This window comes from Paramisgurnus dabryanus, chromosome 24 (genome assembly GCF_030506205.2).
Source record: "Paramisgurnus dabryanus chromosome 24, PD_genome_1.1, whole genome shotgun sequence".
Lineage (NCBI taxonomy): Eukaryota > Metazoa > Chordata > Actinopteri > Cypriniformes > Cobitidae > Paramisgurnus > Paramisgurnus dabryanus.
The window spans coordinates 18,031,435-18,057,980 of record NC_133360.1 but is presented as its reverse complement, the minus strand read 5'-3'; the positions used below and the strand labels follow the sequence as shown (position 1 = coordinate 18,057,980).

The following is a 26,546-nucleotide window of genomic DNA, read 5'->3' as shown; positions in this document are numbered from 1 at the left end:
CATTGCTACATTTATATCAATGAATGCAAGAAGTTATCATTGTCATTGAAGATACACTTAAGACATAAACAAATGTTTTTATTAGAAAAAAAAAACAGTGGAGATCACTTTGTATGTATGCACTAGGGATGCAACGATTATAGATTTTGATGGTACGGTTATAGTCTGTAAATAATCACGGTTGTACGGTTATTATGGACTCATTTATTTAACAACATTAATGTATAAGTCCAATTCTTGGACAAATGATAATAATAATAACCTAGCAGGCTTTGACTTAAACAGTATAGGTGCCTTTGGAAACCTGTAGGCTATTCATTTTAATGATCTTTGGAATAAATGTAATTTTATATTTGGACTGAATAAATGTATATTATTTAGATTTGTTTGAAGTATTAGTAAAATGATAAGAGCCTCTCAAAACGAATAATAACACAGGGTCATCCTGGACTGGGTACTGCGAGTCATTTTGGACTGGCAGCATTAACGTGTTAACTCATGCTATTAATTCATAAATCATTAACGCGTTAAAATAATTCAACGTTATTAAATGCAGTCAGACCACCAGGAGCCCTGCCCATATTTAATCCACGAGGAGAAGGTTTTTAATACTGCACAGACTGATTGGAGTGTGGCTCTTTCACGCACCCGTGAAGGCACGCACGCACACACACACACACACACACACACACACACACACACACACCGATGCACAAACAACCAAGAGACGTGTCACGCGCACATATTCTTTTGAACGCGGAGCTTTGTGATACAGTGCGCTAACGAGCATGTCGCACGCCGCACGCGCCTCTTGGTGGTTCGTGGATCTGGTTTGTGTGTGCGTGTGTGAAACAAAAACACGCGGTGTAGCGGAGGCTTTACACCGTATTTCCACCGACTGCGGAGCGGCTGCAGATCAGCTCCGCTGCATTACGACTCCGCACTCCGCCGTCCGTCAATACCCACCAGTTTCGTATTTGTTGCAGAGCGGCTGCGTGCTGAAGTGACGAGGACCCATGAGGTCTCGCAAATTCACGTGATGATCGCGCATTACCTAGTTCTGTCTCTGCCCATTATGCCGTTCAATTATGACGTTTTAACAAACCAGCCCAGATCACAACACGAGATCTCGCGTAGACAGAGCAGTACATCAAATCCATCCAAAATTCATAAATTAAGAAGGCTGCTAAAACATTTATTTATGCTCTATCTTTAATGTATTTATTTGAAACTCCCCCTGGCTCGGTTCCTGTCTATTATTTGTTTGTTTCTGTATTAATGACTTTATTTGTGTGTGTTTGTAATGTTTGTATTGCAAAGATTTAATAAAAAAAAAACACGAGTTCTCGCGAATTCAGGTATGATCAGTGATAATGTCATGGCTCCGCCCTGCAGAGCTGTCCGGCATCCGTCAAAAATAGAAGCTCTGCGTATTTGTGCCAGAGGACTGCGGATGGCCGGAGCTGTGACGGATTCGGAGCGCAGTCAGTGGAAATACACACATTGACTTGAATGGAAACCGATTGACTCCGCCGCCGTTCCGCAACGGATCCGCAGCCATTCCGCAGTCGGTGGAAATCCGGGGTTACGGTTACTTAACCGTGACATTTTAAAGCACAGTTAATAGTGAAACCGGTTAATCGTTGCATCCCTAGTATGCGCCCTGTCAAGAACAGAAAGATTTTATGTTCACTAGGTTTTTGAAACGCGTCTCTCCATACATGCACTTTTGAATGCATTTAAACGCATGCGCACACACAGACGGGTGGCGAATTCAACAACAGCATAAAGTCGCTCCACATAAAAACGTTATGTCAGGGCTCCAGACTGCCCCCAAATAGTGGCATTTTGCCCCTAAAATTTGAGAGTGTGCCACTGAATTTTACATCCAGTCGCACATGTGCAACCAGTAAATTTGACCTTTTTTTCCAAAAGTGCACAATAAAGTGTGTTACTGAATTTGAAAAAACACATTGTACTTTCTGCATCTATCATTAAAGTATTTATTAGTAATACAGTGGAAATTAGTAGAAATGTGAATATTTGGTTAGCATGTTGATTTACGGTGTGTGCCCCTAAATTTTCTGGTTGCGCCCCTAAAATTTTCAGTTGGGGGCCACTGTGCTCCTAGTGAAAAAAGTTAGTCTGGAGCCCTGTATGTTGTTTTTCATTACTCTATTCGCCAAATGTATTTTAACGGACAACAGTACGAGACACTCTAAGTAGCGCAACTCTCTCTAAAGTTTACACATCAAGAGTTCTGGGCCCGTATCCCTTAAGGTTCTGAGAATCCTCTCAGAGAGCTCATAACTTAACCTTAAATTCCCTTGCCAGGAGTTTCAGCTTAGAACTGATTCCAGAACATTTTCAGTGAACTCTGAGCAAGGAATGGATAGAAAATCCTATCTTAGTGAGGAGGTGTGGTTGACCCCGTTGCTAAGTGTGACACTATCTTTTGAAGACTGTGATTAGTTGGTTGTCCAAGAAGGAAGAAAAAGAGTAATAAATGGATCTATTATAAGCAATCAATTTGAAATTGCAGGTATATTTACCTATAATATATACAGGGATTCCCGCAGCACTTTTCAGTTCGGGCGGCCCACCTAAGCTGGGAAACCCTACCACCTTAATTAGTTTGTCCAAAAAAACTACACTTTTTTTGAGTGTTTAAAATAAAAATTTCATCATCATGACGCGTACGCCCCTTTGATTGACATGCCCCTGGCCCCACCCACCCGCACAACCCTACCACCTTAACTAACACATTTTCTGCGGGAAACCCTGATATATATATATTATAATACATAAAAATTGAGTTATATATATATAATTTATATTTTTTATATTCTATCATGAGAAAATACTTTCTCTCAAAACTTTTTTTTTGTCTCAAATATTATTCTTTTTTGCTATTGGTATGAAAACTTTTTCTCTCAAATATTCTTTTTTTTCTCATGAAATGCTTCTTTGCTATCAGTGTGATAACTTTTTCTTTCTTTCAAATAGTTTTATTTCTCTCAGATCATTTAATTTATCGCATGTAATAAAGACGCATATCTCTCTCAATAGTTTTCATAAGTTACAGCAAGGATGGCTAAACGTGAACCGTACCATATTCGGGCCATTGTTTTTGTTGAGAGACATCATTCCTATTAAACGATGGAATTATAACAGTTGCTACATGTTTGGATGTTCAGAAGAACGCTGGATTTGAAGAGAGACTGCGATTAAAAAGCAATGCTCCTCTATCAATATTGGATCTGGACAGAATGGCGCAGCTTATGTGAGTAAAACACTTTAGTACTATGTGTCACTGTGGCGGCCGGTGTTTTCTCTTCCGAGGGACGCGAATTCATGCTGCACAAGCTTTAAAAGGGTTTATGATAAAAGACACGCGTGTTTGTGTGAGTAAAACACTTTAGTAGTATGTGTCACTGTGGCGGCCGGTGTTTTTTCTTCCGAAGGACGCGAATTCATGCTGCACACGCTTTGAAAGGGTTTATGATAAAAGACACGCGTGTTTGTGTGAGTAAAACACTTTAGTAGTATGTGTCACTATCAGTTGCGGCCAGGATTTCTCTTCAGAGGGACGCGATTCACGCGAATTCATGATGCACACGCATCAAATGTAATAAAAGACACGTGTGTGTGGGTGTTTGTGCGTTCGTAACACGCGCATCGAAGGGTTTATGTAAAAGACGTGTGTGTGTGTGTGTGTGTGTGTGTGTGTGTGCGTGCGTGCGCAGCTACACGCGCATTGAAAGGGTTTACGATAAAAGACACGTGTGTGTGTGTTTGTGTGTGTGTTTTTGTGCATGGGTTTACGATAAAAGACACGCGTGTGTGTGTGTCAAAAGGGTTTATGATAAAATATGCGTGTGTAAGAAAGACACTGTGTCTTAAGACACTCACTTAACATTTAACTGATTACACATGAGATTAAATTGAAAGTTAGTTTGAACGAAAAACTGTTATCCAATCATAGCAGTGGGCGTTTACTTCCAAGTCGTCAATGCAGCCCGCCCATTAAAACGGATAATTTCTCTAACCAGCTTCAAAATCAGGGTACAAAATGGCCTAATACTTATTGCTTTTGATGTTTTTGGATGTAAAAACCATGCAAACGTCATGAGTAGACCTCAGACACCAGTATAAAACAATAAAAACGACAGAGGAAGGGCACCTTTAAGACCTCTTTTAAGGGTTAAGATGCTTTCTGAATTACTTTTTTCTTAACTAGGATTTTTTCTTTCATTTTAAGAGTAAACGCCCACATTTCTAAGAATTTTCTTAGAATTGCGTCACTAGGAGCTACTTTTTGCATTAAGATTCTTTAGGGATACGGGCCCTGATCTTTGAATGGCATAGGGATGATCACGTCTGACTGGAGCTGGACCGGACACATTCAACCTTATGTGCGTACGTGCGTACAGAAAGCTGCTTGCTTTAGCGCCCTTTTGAAGTTAAATTGTTTACAATCACTTGAATGTTAACATTTGCAAGGCTTTGATAAACGTGCAAATGATAAACTTCCCATTTAAATTTGCGTTTTAATCCACGAATCTCATGCGAGCCGAACCTTACGTCGTGATCCGTACACAGATCTACTGAGATCCGTCACAGCACTACACAGATCTGTTTATTCTCTTCGCTTTCTAAGAGTTCAGCGGTAAAGTTGATAATGTTTGATACATTTTTGACTGAGTTGGGACTGCCTTTTCTCTATCGCAACAAGCGCATACACGACGAATGACGCCACCAAACGTCGGTAGTTTATAATCGATTATGGGCTATTACTACATCAAGGCAGAAATGCCTGCACCACGATGCACCGCACTATAGGATAATTGTGCCACACCTATTCAATCTTAAACACTTTTTTTTATTACAGATCATTTAAATTAGCCTGGCTCTGCCCTCCTACGTGCTTCCGCTTAATTTTCATTTCGCTTCAGCAGTACGTCTGGGATGGCTCTATAGAGTTTCGTTTTCTCCTGCAAAAATCTGCAGGACCAATCAGCGAACAGATGGGGGTGGCTAAGAACAATGACGTTGAGGTCGTGCGTCAGTTTGAGTTGTAGTTCAGTAATGGCAGCGGAGAAAGACGTGAGAAAAGCTATTCGGTCCGTTGTTGCAAAACTGCCGAATATACAGAAGTTAAAGCCAGAGCAAGAACCAGGTTTGCTAAGTTTTGTTTGTCTGATTATTATGACTTGTTGTTTCCGTCCGGTTTCGGTGCATGATATACGTCACGACCACACGTTAGCGATTGGCTTTGGCAGATCTTGAGTGACTCTGGGCAGATCCAATAGTTTTAAACTTCAACAATGGACCCTCCTTAACGGAAGTAATGCTTTGCAATGGAGCGTGGCCAGACTCTCTGTACAAATGAAATGAATGTACGAGAGTCTGGTTGGACCAGGCTACATTTAAATGTGCTTTGGTAAAAATCTTGAGTAAACTGAGTGTTTGTGGAAGTGTATTTTAATGTAAAATGCTGAAAATCATAGTGACTGTTTATAGTGCACCTATTTCTAGGGATGCTCCGATTAGGATTTTTTAAGCCGATACCGATTTGTTATCTTCGTGATTGGCCGATACCGATTCAGTTTTTTTTTTTTAAGCTGATATGCAAGCTCTGTCATGACTAGTGTTGTCACGATACCAAAATTATTGGTTCGATACCGATACTATGTCAATGGTTTCGATTCCGATACTTTTTCGATACTTTTTCTGAAAAGGGAGAAACACTCTCAAATCTCATTGCTGTGCTTTATATTAAAAACGGGACAACATTCTAATCATATAACACACTAATAAATGAACATATGAACAGCAGATATATTAAACATTTAAGCAAAATATTAAATATATCAAAATTTTAAAAAATAAATTAGAGCAATGGCATTCAAGGTAAAAAAAAGAATAATTTTAGCAGCATTATCTTAGTTTTTCTCTAGTGAGCATTAGCATAGTAAAAAAAGATAAACAAGTACTTAAACAAATGCATTGCTTTTTGTTTGTTAATGTTAATACATTAACATTTATATGATAAACAGATTATAGTGTAAATGTGAAAATATACCTCACAGAACAACATGAGGGTTAATAAATGACGTGTTTTTGTGAACTTAAAGCACAACAGTATCTGGGTTCATTTACTTTTTACCACAGTAAAAGTATTTTCTTGTCAGCTAAAATGCTGTCTAATTTCCTAAGTCTGATAACTGTGAGGCGATTGTATTAACTTGGATCATTACAGGCAAAACGTGACAACACGCATATCAACAACAATTTGAGAAGTCTAAAATTAATACTTTGGGATCATTATCAATCTCTCGTCGGCGTGTCGGTCCTTCAGTGCTCTGCTAGCGCCGTTAGCACGCGGCTCTGTAGCAACGCATATTTGGCTTACTTCACTAGTGTCCTTCGGGTTCGCATGTTTATTTGACTCGCATCCGAAAAAACCTCCACACAGCAAAGCTGCTTGGCTTTCTAGTACTGTTAAACCAGAGCGAACGAGATGAGGAGAGGAGGCGGAGCACTGTATTCACGTGCACTGTGTGAGAGAGCGAGAATGCGCAGCTGGTGTTTGCAGAGTTACATAAAAAACAACTCGCAGCTCGTCTCATGAGTGTACATTTGAAATGCGTGTTCGCGGTCAGACAGACAGAGGTGAGTAGCTTAGGGACGTCAGATAAACAGTGGAAATCCGCGATTGATGATAGATGAAAAGATTGATTGACCAGTTTTTCTTTAAGAATGTTAAATTAAGGGCTGATCCATCAGAAAACCATAGCCAATGTTCTGACACGGAGCCATCCACCTCCGAGATTACGTCAAGCTCTGGTCCGGAGACGGCATTTGATAATGAGCAACACACGATCGAGTTCGAGACAGAGCCCACTGAAATTAAAAGACGGAAAGTATATTCGTTTCGAAGAGAGTGGCTTGACCAGTTTCCCTGGCTAAGATACAGTAAAGCCAATAATATAATGCACTGAATTTACTGTAAAGTGTGAGAAGACCATGGCCGGCAATAGTGCAATTGTGACTGGTTCTAATACATTTAGAATCGAAACGCTGAAAAAGCACAATGCATCTTTAAAACATATTACATGTCACGATAAATGCACTGCCCAAGTGTCCCCTCTCCCCGCTGCCTTTGAGCGGCAGGCAACAGCAAACAGATCATCAGACGAGGCCGAAATGATCATTAAGTTTAACGTTGCCTACAATATTGCAAAAGAAGAACTTCCCTTTCCCTTTGAAGTTCAAGTCAGAAATAGTTCTCATGAAGAAAAATGGCTTGAGCGTAAACCCGACGTACAGTAATGAGGTCGCGTGCGCCCAATTTATAGGAGTAATCGCAGATACATTGCAAGAAAAGACATCTGTGCAAATTGCGAACAGTTCGTACATGGCATTTCTGATCGATGGAGACACAGATATCTCCACAAAGGAATGCGTTATTGTGTACGGTCGTATCTTGCGGAGAGGAAGACCGGTGAATGTACTGATTGGACACATTAAGGTCGAGCATGCCCATGCCCAAGGTAAGACATGTCATGTACTATGTAAATAATATGATTACTGTCGTTACTTTATTAACCATATGTAATATTCGTATCTTTAAAAAAGGTTTTTCGTTCGCTCCGCGTAAGCTAAACTTTTCGTTCTGTACTTTTATTTCTTTAAATTTTTAACCAATGAACAAAAATTATATAATATAAGTTGTTATGGATGGCAGTTAAGCTTGTTCTGAAATGATGACAAAATCTAAATGACTAAAATGATCTGTCCATTTAGCTTAAATAATGATTCATTTGTTTTTATAGATACACATTAATTTATCTACTATTTTATTGAAAATGCCCTATATTAATATGCATTGCCTTTTATATTGCAAATTCTGTACTGGCTAATTTTAATTTCAATGAGACACTGTGTTCTGTATTGACCGAGGCTCTGTAATTTGCACTTACAAGCCTAAACGATTTCATACGATTATATATATATAGCTGTAGTAGGCTATAGCTTGTGTTAATCTTTTTCTCATAATGCAAAGACATAGCACCCTGCATTACACCTCTGTGCACCTCATTGTTCTGGATTTAAATAATCATTTTATATTTATTTTAATAAATAAAGGAGGTAAAACAGCATACCGTGTTAGTGAGCCAGGCAAAATTACAGCAAAGGAAATTCCTTCACTGCGACAGCCCTATCATATTGCATTATAAACTCTTGATCTGGGAAGTAAATGGAATTATCATTTTTAATTGTTTAATTAGGAATTTATGCTGCCTCAAAGAAAGCATTTGCTGCTCTTGGGGACCAGTGCAGTAACTGGCTGGAGAAAATCATAGCTCTGGGTGCGGATGGTGCTTCTGTTAATTTGGGAAGCAAAGGGGGTGTCATAGCCCTTCTGCAGCAAGAGGCAGGTGCCCACATTGTGCCTTTTCACTGTATGCCTCACAGGTAAGACTAGAAGATAAGGAATGACTGACACATTAAAGTCACTGTGGGTTATAAAGCAGATGTATCTACATTTAAAATTTGACTATTTTTTCAGATTGGAATTGGCAATGTTGTCAGTGCAGAGGGACAATCCAATGATGGGGCAACTGTACGACCTTCTAAATTTAATTTGGAAGACATACCATTTCAGCCCCAAATCAATGAGAGAACTCAGGGTAATTGGGTCTGACTTGGGGGTAAATGTGTTGATGCCCAGTGGGGTGAAGGGGACAAGGTGGCTCCCACATGTTTCAAGGGCCCTAGAGACCTTTCTTAAACCAGGACAGTTCATTGCTGTGTACTATCATATGGACCATTTGGCAGGCTCCTCTGCCAATGCAGACATTGCAGGCCGAGCTACAGAGGCCAGTGCACTCTTTCAAAATAATCCTTTAATTAGAGACACTTATGCCAATGTTATTGATTTTTTTATGATTTTAGTTCATCAGTGTTCTGTGTGACAAATTTTTACTGTTGTATGATACGGGTTAAAAAAATCAATGGAAGATGCCACTTTTGTGGCCTTTTGCCATTTTATTGCAGATGTGTTCAGTGACATTAGTAAGTTTAGCCTCCTACTTCAGAGGAATGAGATCATCCTACCACAGGTAAGAAAGATGAAATGGGATGTGTTTAGGGCTGGGTGGTATGATGGTATATTCCGTTACCGCGGAATAAAATGTCAGACGTAACAGATTTTTCTATTCCGTCTATTCCGCGGAATGCAAATAAGTGGGCGTGGCTAACTCTGCCCTCCAGCATGTTAGACTGAGTGTGACAGAGAAACATGTAAAATAGTTCACTTATAAAAAATGAATGAGTTATTTGTGTAATTTTTATAATAAGTGCCAGTGAATCCACCGCGGGTCATGCAGCGAGACTCTTGTCTTGCTCGCTCTCGAGCTCTCTTTCTCGTGCGCTCTCTCTCTCTCGCTATCTCTCTCATGCAGCAGCCGGCCGGTCTCTCGCATGCAGAGGCAAGCGCAAGGAGCTGCGACACCAAATAAAGAGTTCTTCTCGCACATAATGCAAATAGTTGTAAAGTTTTCTGAACTTTAAGCAAGTTAAGACAAAACTTGCTATTATATCAGTGATACGTGCGCTGCTGGAGCGATGTAGTTTGACGCACCATTTGCTTATACAATCATATTTGATCGAAAAGACGAGAAAGAGACACAAATGTTAAGGTCTACGTCAGTGGTCTCAAACTCCCGGCCCGTGGGCCATTTGCGGCCCGCCCTTCCCCTATGTGCGGCCCGCGTCACCTTTCAAAAATATAACATAATCTGGCCCGCATAAAGATTTTTATGAACTTTGTTTTATATTTGTTTGATTTTTTATTTAAACGTTCAAGTGTTCGTTCACATGTCGCGTCTAACAATGCGTTAAAACGAGTCAAAGCATTACTTTCCAAAGTGCTCGGAAGCGGAAGTTGCGCTCCGTGGCGTGGGTCACGTCACCCGTTGCTAGGCAGCCATGAACCGCGCGCTCAGTGATGTCGAGGATAACAGAATGCATGATCGGATTTTAATTCCTCATCTGAACCTCGCGTCAATCATATAATTGTCACCATGCGATCAGTTAAACTGATCGGGACTTTGTAGTGTTTGTCCAAAGAAGATTTGTTACTTCCGGGTGGATATCAGCTGTTACTCAGGGAAGATCGAGCTGCGGTGGGGTTCACATCAACAAGTTACAGCTTCTAATGGAGACACCGCATAGGGAGGGAGGCAGAGCGGTAGATGTAATGCAACACATTTTAAACTACAGATAAGAAAAGAGCCATCAAAGTGCTCAGGTTAAGAAAAGAGAAAAGATGAGGAGAAATGTACAGAAGATAAAAGTATGTATACTGATATATATGAAGTATAATATATTATTAGCTTACTATTCAATAACACATAGAGCAGTATTATTTTTTTCTGTCCAACTAGCTTATATAACATGGACTACCCATTCAAAAGTTATAGGAAACTTTCACTTATTAATATTTCCCCACATATAATAGAAAATCCATTAAAACTGAAATAATAAAGAACATAATGAAGTCAATACTATATGACTGAAAACAATCCAAAATAAATCAAAACAGCAACACTTACTGGTGGTAATTTTTTGTAATAGTTTATAAAAGTATACAGGAATTAAATTTGTTAGTTTAGTGCAAGGTTAAAAAAAAGGTTATTTAAGATAAGGTTAAGGTTAAGAAAATATTTACTTAGGCTACTTTTATAAAATAGTGTATATTAAAAAGATAAAACCACTGCTTATATGTTTTCAAGTATTATCATACATTAAATAATAAAAGAAATTAAAAATGACATTCACAGAAATTTGTACTTTTTTAAATGTTAAAATAGCTCTGCGGCCCCCCAATGAAATGTCTGTCTTAGAAATGGCCCCAAGCCAGTTTGAGTTTGAGACCCCTGGTCTACGTTAATAGAAAGTAAAGGGCGTCAAGACCTTAAAACAGACTTTATGATCATCACATCATAGCACCTGTCACATTTATAATATCTAGAGCTTCTTCTCTCATATACAGGTATTTATCCTGTCTGTAGGTTTGTGCATATATTTATACCCGTTCATTTAACATATTGCATATGTTTAATGTAATGTATGCATAAATACAAAATACAATGAAGCCATACTATTAGGGCTGTCACTTTTTATTCGATATTCGAATATGCATTCGAACATGACGTGAAATATCCGTATTCAAACTATAAATAAACCATCCGGTTTTTTAAATGCCATGTGTAGCGCATTTTTTACAGTAACACCTCGTAATAGGAAGGAGGCTGAGAGTGAGACCGACGACGGCAACTGTGCGCAAGAGAGGGAATCAAATGGGACCAAAATGAACCTCATGTGCATGTTAGGGTTGTTGCGGTGACAGAATTTTCCCACCGGTTAATCAGTGCGTGACAAACCCGGTTATACCGGTTTCACCGGGTGGGAGGGGCTTAAATGCACAGAAGTGCGCATTTTACTTTCACTTTTGAATTAGATGCAACTGTTGTTTAAATCCAGTGCTTGAGTACGCTGCGTTAAATCGCATATGAATTTGCGTGCAAATGTGAGTGCAACAGCTGGTTTAAGTGCTTGAGTCAATGTGCGCAGGTACTTCTGACAGAAACCCGCCAGTCCCAAGCAGACCAACCGGCTATTCCTCCATAAAGCGCTGCTTGAATGATGGGTTTATTATTATTCTTAATGAAAAACACAACAACAAAACGATCTCGCCTATATTAAACATCATATATGTATCTTATAACAAAAACGAGTAAGCACGTGGCTTCTGCCATCGCCTGCTCGCCGCAGTCTGACAGGAATGAAATCTGACACCCGCAGCCGCTGCTCTGTGATGACGCGCGTTCAGCTCCGCTGGATTCAGCCAGCAGACACATTCAGTTGTTAGTGTTTGCTCTCTCTAACGAAACTAAATGATTTAATTACAAGAAAATATCAAAATGACGGTGTCGCGGTGGGCAAGTGATCTAACCGGTGAGAGGCTGAAGCACCGGTAATCACCGTTTCACCGACTATCGCAACAAGCCTAGTGCATGTCAAGATAGAATTATAGTTTGTATATAAAATGACACATTGTTTATAGTGTTAAATATTATAGCAGAATAAAAAGCTTGTGTTAATACGTTCACATTATGAAATTAGCATGTATGAAGATAATTTCATCATGTTTACAACGCAATGTAAACTTTATATTAAACAACAACAGCATTTGTCTTGTAAACGAATTTGAAATGATCATGTGCTGACTGTTGCGTGTCACATTGACGACAAGCGAGATCTGCTTAAAGCGGTAAGTTTAATTTCATCTCAAGTATCAATGGTTTTGTGCTCTCTATCATTGAAAACGGGCAAGCAAACAGCACGCGCAGGGTTAATGTACTTGTGAATGACGGCTCACAAACGCGCGGGATAGGCTTTGTATGTGTGGTTGTTGTCAATGACAGTTCTTGTCACAAACACGCTCAAGCGCGGGATATGTGTGCTTGTCAATGACGGACATTAAATCCGCAGAATTCCGCTGAGTTTTCTGCTGAAATCTGCGGGCGCGAATTCCGTTTGCGTCTGCCTATATACTCCTGCTGCTATTTAAGTTGTCACGTTATTGTTTGTAAATGTTCTGAATCATTTTTTTATATATATATTTGGGCCGGGACTTTAACGCGTTAATTAAGATTAATTAATTACACAAAAAATAACGCGTTAAACATTTTAACGCATTTTAATCGCACTTATTAATAGAGTCATTCGTAAATGCTGCAGACCCTGTTTTAGTTCGAGAACTCCGGGGTTGTGATGCAGTGTAAATAAAAGTAGACGGAACCTAAACGAACAGCTGATTTTAACGTGACAACGCATCAATTTCAAAGTAAAAATGATTTATTCTGGTAAATGGAGGTTTGCAACGGAGGTTTTGCCCAATAAACATCTACCAACAAACTACAGATTATTTTAACATGTATCCTAATGTCTGTTATATGTTAATGTTTGAGTATTGTTGGGTTTAAATATTGTTGTAATGTTGTTTTGTTTCAATTTAATTAGTTTATTACGAGTTTAATTTAAGTTTTGTTTGCTACTTTAAAACGAATTTCGTTTCAAATAATTTGTCTCGTAATTATAAACAATGTTTTGTTGTTAGGTTTTGTGAATATAAATTAAAAAGAACATTAAAAGCAACACCGTGCATCTCATTGATGCATATGCTACCGAATGCCAAAACATGCAGTGAGTAGCCTATATCACTTACTTTTCAAAAAATCAGCCTGGCAGTGCCCAGAAGTTAAATTTACACGCGCATTTAGAGCATACTGTAGCAGCACGTTTGATTTGCGGTGTGCTTAAGACTTTTAAAAATCAACTTCATATTAATTTTAATAGGCTACTTTGACGGAGGACACGCACAGAGAACAGCGACGGCAGGTAAAGGAAAAAAGTTAAACGAATAGAGTCAGTTTGTAAGAACATTTTTAAATTGACTATAAGATCATCAATATGAACTCTGAACAATGAACTATTATAAACATAACAGCAAGAAAAGCTGAAGAGGAACTCGCAACATTAAAGCAATAAGCATTTATGTAGGCTAAAGCTATATATCACCTCTTATTTTTTTTAATTTAGTTAAGTTTCAATGGTAACACTAAAGGCGCGTACATTATGCAGCGCTTTTCACATCCAAATCCCACTTAAGAAACCTATAAACGATGTGCAACTTAAAAAATATATTATGCACATTTTTATATATTTTAATTTTAATATAGGCTATATAGTATATTATGTTTTGTTGTTTTTATACGCGAGGTGGGGCATCCGCGCACATAGGTACCAGAACACAGTCAGTCAAAACCTGAGAAGTCCCGAACCCTGCAATATTAAACAAACTACTTTAAGAAATGCGGGCCAGGAAGCGGGTCGGGTATAATATATATATATTTTTCGTTGCGGTCCGAGTTGCGGGCGGGTTGTTTATACATTGACCCGCGCATCACTGGTAAGCGTCGATAAGAGCATGGTTGTGTGTAAGATATGGAACAAGGAATTCACATATCACCGCAGCACATCGAGCCTCAAGTATAATCTCAATGCAAAACATACAGCAGCTAGGGTGGACATTAGCCCGACTCCGGGTACAACGACATGGTTGAACAAAAATAAACAATATTTTGTTAAGCTTATGTATTCAGTCATTATTCATAAAAATCCATGTAAAAATTACTTCTTAATGTTCTCAGGTCAAATATTTATATGAGATTAAAATGCGATTAATTTAGATTAATTAATTACAAAGCCTCTAATTAATTAGATTAATTTTTTTAATCGAGTCCCGGCCCTAATATATATATAAGTTTGTTATTCATAAGTTGATAACCTGCTGTTTCAAACATTAAGTAAAAAAGTAATCCAGACAACCCTGTTTATGACTGTCACTGTTAATAATTTTGTGATTGAACCTCCATTACGGTGGGGTTTTTGAATGCGCGTGGGGGGGCGGTGCCTAGATATTCGAATATATTCGGATACATTGCATGATATTCGAAATCCGTTCGAATTTGATTTTTCTCAAAAGTGACAGCCCTACATACTATAGCTTCTATAGTCTATAAAATTAATAACTCAATTAAAAACAAGATGCTGTCTAATCAATACTTATTTGTTGTTATCTTCTGGGCATTTTCACTGTAACATTATTAACTTTAAATTGCTCATATTTTAAAACTGTGGTGAGCATTTAGTTAAAAGCTATAGTGAGTGTTGTATTTCTGTACATTTTTATCATCAAAAAAACAATATAATATGAAAAACATGTATACTGTGAAATATTCCGTTCTGTGAAATAAAATTACTCATTCCGTGAAATAGATTTTTGGTCATTCCGCCCACCCTTAGATGTGTTAGTTTGAGTTGTTTGTGGTCATCCTCAGCTGTGTTAATAATACTGCACGGTTATATCCAAAAAGGTAGTTTGCGGCATTGAAAAACTGCTGTTGACCATAGAGGCCATTTTTGTGAGACCCAAGTCTAATGGAAGACTGTCAGAGTTCCTGGCTGACATGAGGTTGCAGAGAAGGCAGCAGCAGGAAGAGGGTGAAATGGCAATCTACAAATTCCAGGTATATGTATTGTTCTGTCTCCCATTTAAACAGGGAACAGTTTATTTTTACAAATATTTCTAATATCTAACTCACAATCTCTATTAATGGTTATGTAACACACAGACAATAACACTTAAAGGAGAGGCATCAAAGCTGGCAGGAGATGGTGTTGCAGACACTAGGGATTAGTGATGCACCGATGTATCGGCCGCCGATATTTATCGGCCGATTTTTGATGAATTTAAAACCATCGGCATATCGGCAATAGCACGAGAAAAACAATCGGTATCGGCCTATTAATTAACTGCATAAAGAAATCCATTATATGTAAAAAAAAACGAGTTAATGTTGTTAATAAAATAAATGCTGAACAGCAAAAACCACCTTTGAAGGTTGTCATGCTGTCTTATTATATTTGTTTTAGCTTTATTTGTGTCTCTCTTATTATGTTGGTCAGTTGAATGTTAATTAGATCAAATCCATTTTCAGTAAAAATAATTTGATGCAGAAATAAACTAGCAAATAGACCAACTGTATAGTATTGTATACAAGTGTTTAAAGGATAATTCCGGTATTTAACACTTTGAGGCTGTTTACACTTGGCATTAACATGCGTTTTCGTCGATCGGATCACAAGTGGACGACGTTAATACCAGGTGTAAACGGTGTTCAAAACGTTTTGAGCTCGTCCACTTTCGACCACTTTCAACCACATCCAGAGGTAGTCGAAACCACTTTCGATCGGATCGCTTTGGAGCTGCGGAACGCAATGTGGTTGAATGCGTTCGAACAGCCACACGCGACCGCCTTCTCTCCGCCCATTTATCTAATCTGAGGTATTAAACACAAGTTTTACGTCTTTTTTTACTTCTGGCGTAAACATACGGTGAACAGCGCTATTTTTAGCCTTTCATTGATACAACTAAAGCGGCTGATCTCCGTAGTTTCGTTTTGAAAGCGTGAAAGTTGCGCGATCCTATTTCATCAATTGCGCTGAAAATTCAGAGAAAGCTCCAACATATAAACGTACAAAACACTGTGCAGCATGTATACTTACTAAACAAGCAGTGGACTCCGACATAATATAGTTTGCGTCCATATAAACTCATAATTACTCCCGCTCGGGTTTGAATGACAGCAGAGAGACTCGCCCACCGTCTCACAGACCACCCCCTCACAGTATTTAGGACAGATGCGGTCGAAAGTGGACAAAAGAGACGGATTTAAATACCAGGTGTAAACGTAATGTGTCTCTCTCGTCCACTTGTGATCCGATCGATGAAAACGCATGTTAATGCCAAGTGTAAACAGCCTCTTTGAGTCTCATTTCTGGTTTGTTTTGGATGAACTACAGTGATGGACACAGAAATTTTGACAATGGGTCGTGTCTTGAGTTTTTGACTCATTTAGAAGCGTCTCTTGACTGCTTTAGAATGGAAGTCAATGACCATGCACAAACATGTCATTAAAACAACACTTAACGTTAATTTTCAAAACTGTGCTACTCACCGAGTGGTGCGTGGTGTTCGTTGGTGATTAAAAACAAGTTGTGTAGCGAAATACAGTTTCTGTCGTGTTTTATTTGGCATTTTGTAAAATTCCATTGACTTTTCTTGGAAGACTCATTGCTCGCTGATATATCACTCCACCGCCGGGAAACAGAAAAGGGTCTGTTTATATGTGGTTGTAGTTTTTTCGCTCAGTTTCTCTCAGAAGAAATTTTTCCCATGTTTGTAGGGCTGGACCAGAATATTCAAATATTCGTTACGTGGGTTGACATTCGATTTTCAGTTTTGAGATTTGAATATATATATATAAATATTTTACAGCGTTAATGCAGAGCTTTTGCCAAGCAGGAAGTGCGCTTCACGCCCCCGCACGATAGGTGGCGCAGAGAGACCAACATCCATAGCCAACATCCATAGCCAACATCCATAGCCACCAGTGGAAGAGATCGCCTCGAACGGAAAGCGTGCTTCCTGCTTTGGCATTCATGCTTATAGTGTTGTAAATAACGTTCGGTTTCTTGCAAAAACTGATTGATTTGCTTCACAAGACTTCAATATGTCACACGGAGTTATGGGGGATTACTGTTGTATTGGATATATATGCTTTAGCTCTTAAAGTGTGCGGATCGGTTGACTTGCATGACGGAGCACTGGGGTTTCTGCAAAATATCTTCTTTATTGTTCTGCTGATGAAAAAAACATATTGGATATTGTAAGTGTTATAAATAAACTTGATTTTGAAAGTATGCTACCGTTTTATTACAGTTTGTTGAACTACGTTCATTTATTTTCGTTGTTTTATTTAAATAGCCTACCCTTTACGTTGTCAGTAAATACTGTGCTGCTTATTTCTGATACGGGAATGTTTGTTTGTTAGAAAAATGTTAGGCTACCTTATTAAAAGTATTGATCTTGTGTTTTGTTTCACTAATGCTGTTCACGCAGGACAAGTGACAGGCACGCCGCTTCCGGCTTGCGCTGTTCTGTAGTATTTTTAAAGTTTATTAATTCTAAACGTGTCGCATCATGCATGTCCATATTGCACGAAAAAAAGGCACTACACTCCCTTTGGTCCGCAGCAACACATCCGCCACATAATAAAACTGTAGACAGACACACACACAGAGATTCCTGCCTTTATTAAAGAGAAAAATATGTTCAGCCCCTCCTTCCGAAGCTTCAAATATTCAATTTGATTTCTACTAGAGCTTCGAAGCTCAAAAAATGTTATTAGGAACAGCCCTACATATTTGATGGCTCAGTGACCAGCTTTAGGTTTGAAGTTGAGCTCGATTGTGATTGTCTATACGCTAGACACCGAGCGTACTTGTATGGTAAAGTGGTTGTCGCCATCAAGTGGTCGGGAGTGTGCTAACGCTTCAGACTCAAATATAGAGCGGAAGTATATATGCGGTTGTGAGGTATCTGAAAAAATAGTTCCACTATATCAAATAACACGGATTAAAATCATACATTGCGCCAATATATTTGTTTTTAATCATCAACGAACACCACGAACCACTCGGTGAGTAGCACAGTTTTGAAAATTAACGTTAAGTGTTGTTTTAATGACATGTTTGTGCATGGTCATTGACTTCCATTCTGAAGCAGTCAAGAGACGCTTCTAAACGAGTCAAAAACTCAAGACACGACCCATTGTCAAAATTTCTGTGTCCATCACTGTAGTTCATCCAAAACAAACCAGAAATGAGACTCAAAGTGTTAAATACCGGAATTATCCTTTAATATCGGTATCGGCATCGGTCAGAAGTTGTCTGTTTAAATCGGTATCGGTCCAAAAAAATCCTATCGGTGCATCCCTACTAGGGATGGGACGGTTAGAAAATTTCATATCATGATTATAGTGACCAAAGTTATCACGGTTATCAATATTATCATTGTTTTCTTAAAATGAGATGGAAATGTTCAAAAAGAACTGATACACACACTGAAAACATTTTAACAAGTTTTATTTTTGAAAATCAGCAAACAACAAATACAATTAGGAGCTATACGCACTTTAAGCATAAACATTAAATCAGGGGTGTCCAGACTTTTTTGTGTGGCAATCTAATCTACTTTTAAAATGATAAAGCCGACAAGACCTACCTGCTTATTTTTTTTTTTAACAAAACACTGATACATTTTTTAATAACACTTTAAATGAGGAGTTAAAAAAAATCCTTGAGTACATGCCGAGTACTCCTTATAGCGGAATAGCGGAGATGCGGTTTTGATGAAATAAACTAGAAAATGACAACATTATCAGAAGCATCTCTCTCTCTCTCGTTCGGTCGGTCGGTCGATCGATCGCGCGCACATACACCGTGCGTGTGGCTCAACTCCTGCATGAAGGCAAGAATGTGAATCCAAATTCACGGAAGTTAGACGACTCCGCTGCAGCGGGCAGGCATAAGGTTTATAAAAACACACTTGAGAAGAAATGCGCAGCACCTCAAAAGACTTGTTTCTAAGACCATAATGCCAATTTGGCGCTTTGTTTTCCGAAGCTCGTGGAGGCGTGGAGCAGCATACACAGTTATTAACTTATATGCGATACCGGCATTGCATTGCCATCGACTGGTTGTATTGGACACCCCTGCATTAAATGAACATTAACATGGAGCCCTGAGATGTATAAACCTGTTTAAATGAACAGTACCTTAAATAAGAACATCAAATGCACACATAAGCAACGCATTAAAACACAGTGCACCTGTTACTGCCTTCCGCCGCGCCTTCTCGTGCAAAAACCAATGTTGCATGCGCACGCCTGCGTCAAGCTGATTCTGGCTGGACAGGATTTACCGCAAGTTTTCAAAATCACGGTAATCAAACACGGTTGTTATGATAATTACATTTTAAACGATAATACTAACCGCCAGGACATTTTATCATGGTTAATCGTGAAACCGGTAATCGTCCCATCCCTAGCAGACACTAAACTTAAAAAAGTAATGGATGCAACAATCAAATCCACTGTAAAACATCTGAAAGCAAGATTCAGTAGCCTCCTAGGCAAGTGTAGTATAACCTGTCTTATAAACACATGTACTGTAGATGAGAAATATTGTTACATTCTAGTGCTGCACAATTAATCGCATCGCAATCGCAATCGCAATGTCAGCCTGTGCAGTTATATGACAGCAAAATGTTGCAATTATATTAAATAAATCCATGTGTGGACTTGTTAACACCAACTTTCTGATAACAGTTTGATGATTTTCCTTGCTGTTTAAAAAAAAGAAAGAAAAACGAACAAAAAAGGTAGTGCATGTGTGACATGCACCTGTGTGGTGTGCGTTGTCAATTGTGTGTGCGCAGCGCGGAAATACCAGAGCGAAGATGGATGCAGAGGAGGTTGACAGTGATCTGGTAGCTAAAAAAAAAAACTCTACGTCTGTTGTATGGCAGTATTTTGGATTTAGGATTACTGACACTGAGCAGTTGCTACATCACGTGGCAATACGAAAACATTTCTAGTTTTACAAATACACATTTTAGCATGATCACTAAACTGTGTGTGGATTTTCCTTAAAACCCATCAAGTTGACTCATGATACCATCTATTATTATCGCAATCGCACATCGCAATATTGGCATGAATAACCGCAATGGGAAAAATTACCCAAATCGTGCAGCCCTATTACATTCTTACTAAAATGTATTTGTTCTTACAACAGGGGAGAGTGCTTCTGAGTCTGACACAACCAAGGCTGTCAAATGCTTTAACATTTTTAATCATGATAGCTGGCCAGAGAACCAAATGACTTGGTGGACCATGGTGCTGATGACCTTGGATTTCTCTTGGATCACTTCTCCACAGTCCTTAAGAGGTAGCTGGTGGATTTCTACAATATTATGTGTGCTGAAGGGTATATATTTTCTTTATGTGAACACTGATTTGCTGTGTAATAATTTTCAGAAATGGTGTAAACACTGAGCTTGCTAAAGAAGAGTTTGAAGGCTTAAAGCTGTTAATTGCCAGGATGTTCAAAGACAAGACATACATCAGCCTTTGGGAGCTCATGTTGACCAGAGAGCCCTACTGCTCAGAGTACAAGGTCAGTTTTTGTTCATGCTATTTCTTAAGATAGTGTCGGTTTTGCTACCTACTGTAACACACATTGCTTAAATAAATATCTTAAATGTTTTTCCCACAGAACATTCTGCACCTTGTACACATTATGCTGGTCCTCCCTGTGTCCGCTGCAGTATGTGAGAGAGGGTTCTCTGCACAGAAGAGGATCAAATCAGACACTAGAGCATCCCTTCATTCAGACACAGTAGAAGTTCTAATAAGAATTAATGTAGAGGGGCCAAGTCTGGAAGATTTTAATGCTAAAGAAAGTGTGGCCAAGTGGTTTAGCCAAGGCCAAAGATCTAGAAGGCCAAACTTCAAGAGTTGGCCATCTGAGGGGCATGTGACTGCAATGGAGGATAGGCCATAAAACATTGAGCCATGAGATGTTCAGTTTAATTTATTGTTTTATTTCATGTATCTTGAGATGTTATAAGTTTATATTTCAGCTCAGTGAAGCACTTTAAACACCAATACTTTTTCTGTAGGTTACCTAGATTTAGAAATGTGCTTTAAATAAAGAACTTGTTGTTAACCAGATTGTTAGTTTATCATTTACAAGTCAATATTGCCTATATAGACAGCTATAAAAAAGTGAACTTGTAAAACTGCGGCGTTAAATGCGATGCGGTCAAAAATTTGGGTGTACCTAACTTTTGTGCTGGTGCACCTAAGAAAAAAAGTTAGGCGCACCAGTGCAACCAGTGCAAAAAGTTAGTCTAGAGCCCTGTTACACGTTTATTGTATTCTATCTTCCCAGACCTGTGTACCTGATGTCTTTCAATTAGGGCTGCATAACGATTAATCACGATTAATCGTTTGCAGAATAAAAGTTTTTGTTTACATCATATGTGTGTGTACTGTGTATAATAATTATGCGGAAATAAATACACATACATGTAGATATTTAAGGCGTATCTACATGTGTATATAAATTTTTATATTTATAAATAATTTATATTATATATAAATATTTAATCTATAAATATTTTTTTCTTAAAATTATACATGCATGTGTGTATATTTATTTATACATAATTATTATACACAATACACACACATATATGATGTAAACAAAAACTTTTATTCTGCAAACGATTAATCACGATTAATCGTTATGCAGCCCTACTTTCAATCTCTCTCTATCTCTCGCTCTCTCCCTCTCTGCAATGTCTAATGACATGCGCATTCCCAAGGACGTTCTTAAGTTGTTTGACTTGACGAGAAGCTGATAGACCTCGAAGGATAATGCACATGTATTAAAAACGCGTCGTGCAAATTAGCGGTAAAAACCTGGCTCAATGAAACAATCGCTTCACTTCAATGGCCAGGGGTTTCTTTCATAAGAATTGAATTGAGGGTCTGCATTAGCCCTCGCCTATCTCGTTCCTCTCCATGGCTCTTTTTGCGCGTTCCCCCGCCCATCAATCAATCATCCGTGGCGCTTCTTTATCACCTTGCTATTTTATTTTTGTACTCAGTATCGGATATGATTTAAAATGTAGCGAAGTAGCCTACAATACTTTAAACAAAACATACTTAAGTAAAAGTAAAAGTACAGATTTTAAACCTACTCAAAAAAGTAAAAGTACAAAAAAACCTCAATTACAGCAACGTGAATGTAAATGTAATTTACATGTAAATGTAAATGTAATTTGTTACTTTCAGCTCTGCCTCACCTCTGCATGAATGCATAAAAATGTTTTCTTGTTCGTTTATCTGCTTCTGTTCTCATAAAACGAAATATGTTCATGTTTATATGTCCAAATAGTCCCATTTTAAAACATATGAGGTTAAACTGATAAGTCATGGGAAACGTTGGTTTGTAGGTATATAGCTGATTAACGTGTCGGCTCCGTACACTTCTCAACCACCCGACTGTGTGGCGCTGGCAGTGGACCAAACCACTGTGAGGCAAGGGAGGGGGAATCAAAATGTTTACAACGTTTTTTGTTGTTGCTCCGTTTGCATTTGTATTGTTTTACTTCTTACACAACTATTTTAAGTATTAAAAATCATTAAATTATTTTCAATACACATATTTTAATGATATTTTAGGGGGGACAACCCTTAGATAGGGAGGTCCTGTCCCCCCCGACCCCCCCGGGATTTCCGCCTATGCACGTGCCTGTTGATGAGATATAATTGTTGAGCGCTCTTGCTCACTTTATTCATGTGCATTATTTACATGCTACAGTTACACTCCTTTAAGATAATATAATAAATAGTAGGGCTGTCAAATTTTAATTCGAATTTCGAATATTCGTCGAATGTAAAAAAAAATATGCATATTCGAACGTAAAACTTTGCATTCGAATTTTACCTGTGTCAGGAAGCTCACGCAACGTGATGATGACGTAACTGACGCGGATTGTTATACAGAGCGTTAGCGGCTCAGCCAACTATGCGGACCAAGCCAGCGTTAATCATTTGAAAAATAGTAAGAAAAGACAGTGGGGATTACGAGTCGGACAGAATACATATTAAAAGGGATGCTTCTTTGGTTTTCGGAGCATCAACTGGAATTCATCCGCAAAGTGAAACTAGCTGAGATGACAGTGTCGTCTGCTTCTAAATGCAGTTTTAAAGTTTAAAATAACTTTAACTGATCAACACGAAAGTGCCATAATTCAGCTGCTTGTTTAGCAACATTAAAACCATATGTGCATCTACAGAGTCCACACCGCATATGAGAGAGTTGCACGACGCGGTGGCTTTATTTTTATAACTGACTGGAAACTTGACTTTCACCTGGACATTTGATAATATGCAAGTTTTTCATCAACATTATCTGCATGAAATATAAACATGATGATCATCTGCCAACTCGACTGTTGTCAAGCACGTCCTCTATTAATTACGGGGAGTCTGCTTTATTAACGGCTTCGCTCTGCGCTTAAGTTAAACATTTCTGTTATGTACTTTATTACTCGCATATATTTCTACATATTTTCAACCAAGGAACACACAAAATATAATATAAGTTGTTGTGAATAGTGTTTAAGCTTGACAAAATTTAAATGACTAATGATCTTTCCCACTTATTTTGGCTTAAATAAAGATTCATTCGTTTTCATACTTTATTAGAAACACGTACATTTATCTACTTATATAATATATACAGTGCCCTATATTAATATGCATTGTCTATGTATGGCATTCGTTTTGTACATTTACAGGTGCACAAATATACTGGTTAATTTTGATTTCATTAAGACACCGTTGTGTTCTGTTTTGACTGAGGCTCTGTACATTTTTTTGTACATTTAATTAATGTATAACACACGCTGGCTGTTGAGGCATTTTGCACTTCCAGATATCTATATGCACTTTTGTTCCTTTGCATATGAATTTAAGAAATTATGTTTAATTTATTAGTGTTTATAACATTCGTTTTAGGAAAAAATATGCTGTGCATGAGTCAGGCTTTGTGCTGCGCCCTCTTGTGGGCTTTTAGGAGTATTTTCTCCAAGATAAAGTAGGTCTTTATAATTCGAATATAATTCGAATTTTATTATTTTTCAAGGACGAATTTCGAATGTACTTGTTCAGCCATTTTGACAGCCCTAATAAATAGTGGGAAATAATAAATTTTTTGCGCTATCATCGTTCGCCAGACGTTCTACAACATCTGGTTTAGTTTGTGTTTATTAACCCTTTAGTTTCACTTCAACACACAGCTATTCTCATTAGAGGTATCTGTTAAAAACATTTAAATTCATTAATAATCTAGTATATGTTAATTTTTTATCATAGTTTCTTCAAAATTAAGTTTTATTTGAGTTTTTTAAAAATAAATATTTTATTTATTTATTTTATTAAAATATTTAAATTTTCATCATGACGCCCCTTTGATTGCCACGCCCTTTGTCCCCCACCCGCCCAACCCTACCACCTTAACTAACACATTTTCTGCGGGAAACCCTGTAATGTTCATCTCTTAGTAACTAATGAAATTTGCATTAAGTATTTGTTTTTCCTATTATGGAAGTGAATCGTTACAATCATCTGTGTATCAAAATTCATACAGGTTTAATACAAAATTACAGAATTTTCATTTTTGGGTGAAGTATCCCTTTAAGCAGTGTAACAAAATCTTTCTATTTTATTATTTTGGTTAAACCAAAATAAAACCAACGTCTAAACAGAAACTGTGAGAAATAAAGATAACGTGTGATTTTTGTAACAGACATTGTTACCCAGGTGACATGGGTGTGGCGAGTTACAGGTTACCTGAAGGAGGATACATGCGCGCACAATAACAAAAAAAATATATTCAATACACATGAACACAAATTTTACAGTATTACTTATGTTATGGTTCGACGCACAATATCTCAATTTACTGTTAAATTAAGCGAAATGCCCATCTAAACAGCATTTATAAGCATAACAGGCGCTATTGCAAGTGATGCACAAAAGTCTAGGTAACGTTAACGTTAAACATCACACTAAATCAGTGGTCACCAACCATGTTCCTGGAGTTCCAACCCTTTTAACTTTGCAAGAAAGTAGATCTCCAGGAACAGGGTTGATGACCACTGCACTAGATTTTGTGTTACAGCCTTTAACCGTAACTTAGTAACGGACAAAAAGTCAATAAGGGGCCAACGCACCTCTCTTTTCTCTGCTTTTCCGTGGGATGTGGAAGTTGAGTCGTGACGGCTGTTCGGATGGTTTTGCAGCACATGATCTCTTTGCCCGTCTTTCTTCATCAGGACCTCTTTCTTCATCAAACTCTTCCTCGCTGCCGCCATTTTGGCTCCACGAAAGCACAGCGGGATTTTCTTTATCGCTGTATTCCTCTCCTTTTTGTTCCATTGCTGGTTTATTCAAAAGCTCCAGACATGAGCACGTTGATTTTATCCGCCGCAGTAACAATCGAATGCAGCGCAGGGCTGATGTATTCTGAAGGCGTTTACACACACACACACACACATACACACACTGACTCTTGCCATGTGAGTGAGAGCTCATCATTGCAGCGTTCTCTAGCGGGCGCCATGAGCACTGCAGTGATGCGAGCGACATCTAATGGTATCACTGCATGATGTCTGTTCACTTTATCGAGAGATATCAGTTAGCTCTCTCACATATATCTATAATATACATGCTTCTTTCCCAGACGTTTTAGGAAAGTCTGTTTAATCTTTGTTTAATTTGTTTTAGTTTAGTTTCCACAATTAGAATTTATTTGTTATCAAATAATTTAAAATTGGTTAAAGTATACATTGATTCTCAGATTTAAATTTGAAATATGATTGGTTTCAACATATCACAAAAAAAATTTCAAGCATAATAGGCTATTACCGTTTTTCTCGATTGCTAAAACACTATAACCAGGCTTTTGAACTTAAATAAAAAAGCACACCCATTTTGCTAAACTATAAACACCATTCCCCTATTTTAACACATTGGTCAGATTTGGTGAACTGTTACTGCAGAACTCTACACACAAATACGTACATTTCTCAGTGTTTTGCCATGTGGTCATATGAAAAGCACTAGCATTCAATACTGTTCACTCCAGTCAGCACAGCTAGGCTCAATAGGCTTTATGCCCAGCTGAAGTACTTCCTGAACTTCGGCCAGCTCCTTGTTTCCTGTCTGCCAATATTGGACAAACTGATTAATCCAGGTGTGTCTGATTATTATTGTTGTGACTACTGAGGTCAGGCACACCTGGATGTATCAGTTTGTTTGTGACTACTGAGGTCAGACACACCTGGATTAATCAGTTTGTCCAATAATGGCAGACAGGAAACAAGGAGCTGTCTGAAGTTCAGAAAGTAGTGCAGTTGGGCATAAAGC

General features: G+C 38.2%; 1 protein-coding gene across 1 annotated transcript in view; it reads right to left on the bottom strand.

Annotated features, from left to right (window-relative positions):
- tasora (transcription activation suppressor a) overlaps positions 1 to 25,696 on the bottom strand; it is a 118,043-nt gene extending 92,347 nt beyond the window's left edge. Inside the window, exon 1 of the mRNA XM_065259366.2 lies at positions 25,352 to 25,696. Coding sequence (XP_065115438.1) covers positions 25,352 to 25,556 — 205 coding nt within the window. The 5' untranslated portion in view covers positions 25,557 to 25,696. The remainder of the gene's footprint in view (positions 1 to 25,351) is intronic.
- Between the last annotated feature and the right edge of the window lie 850 nt (positions 25,697 to 26,546).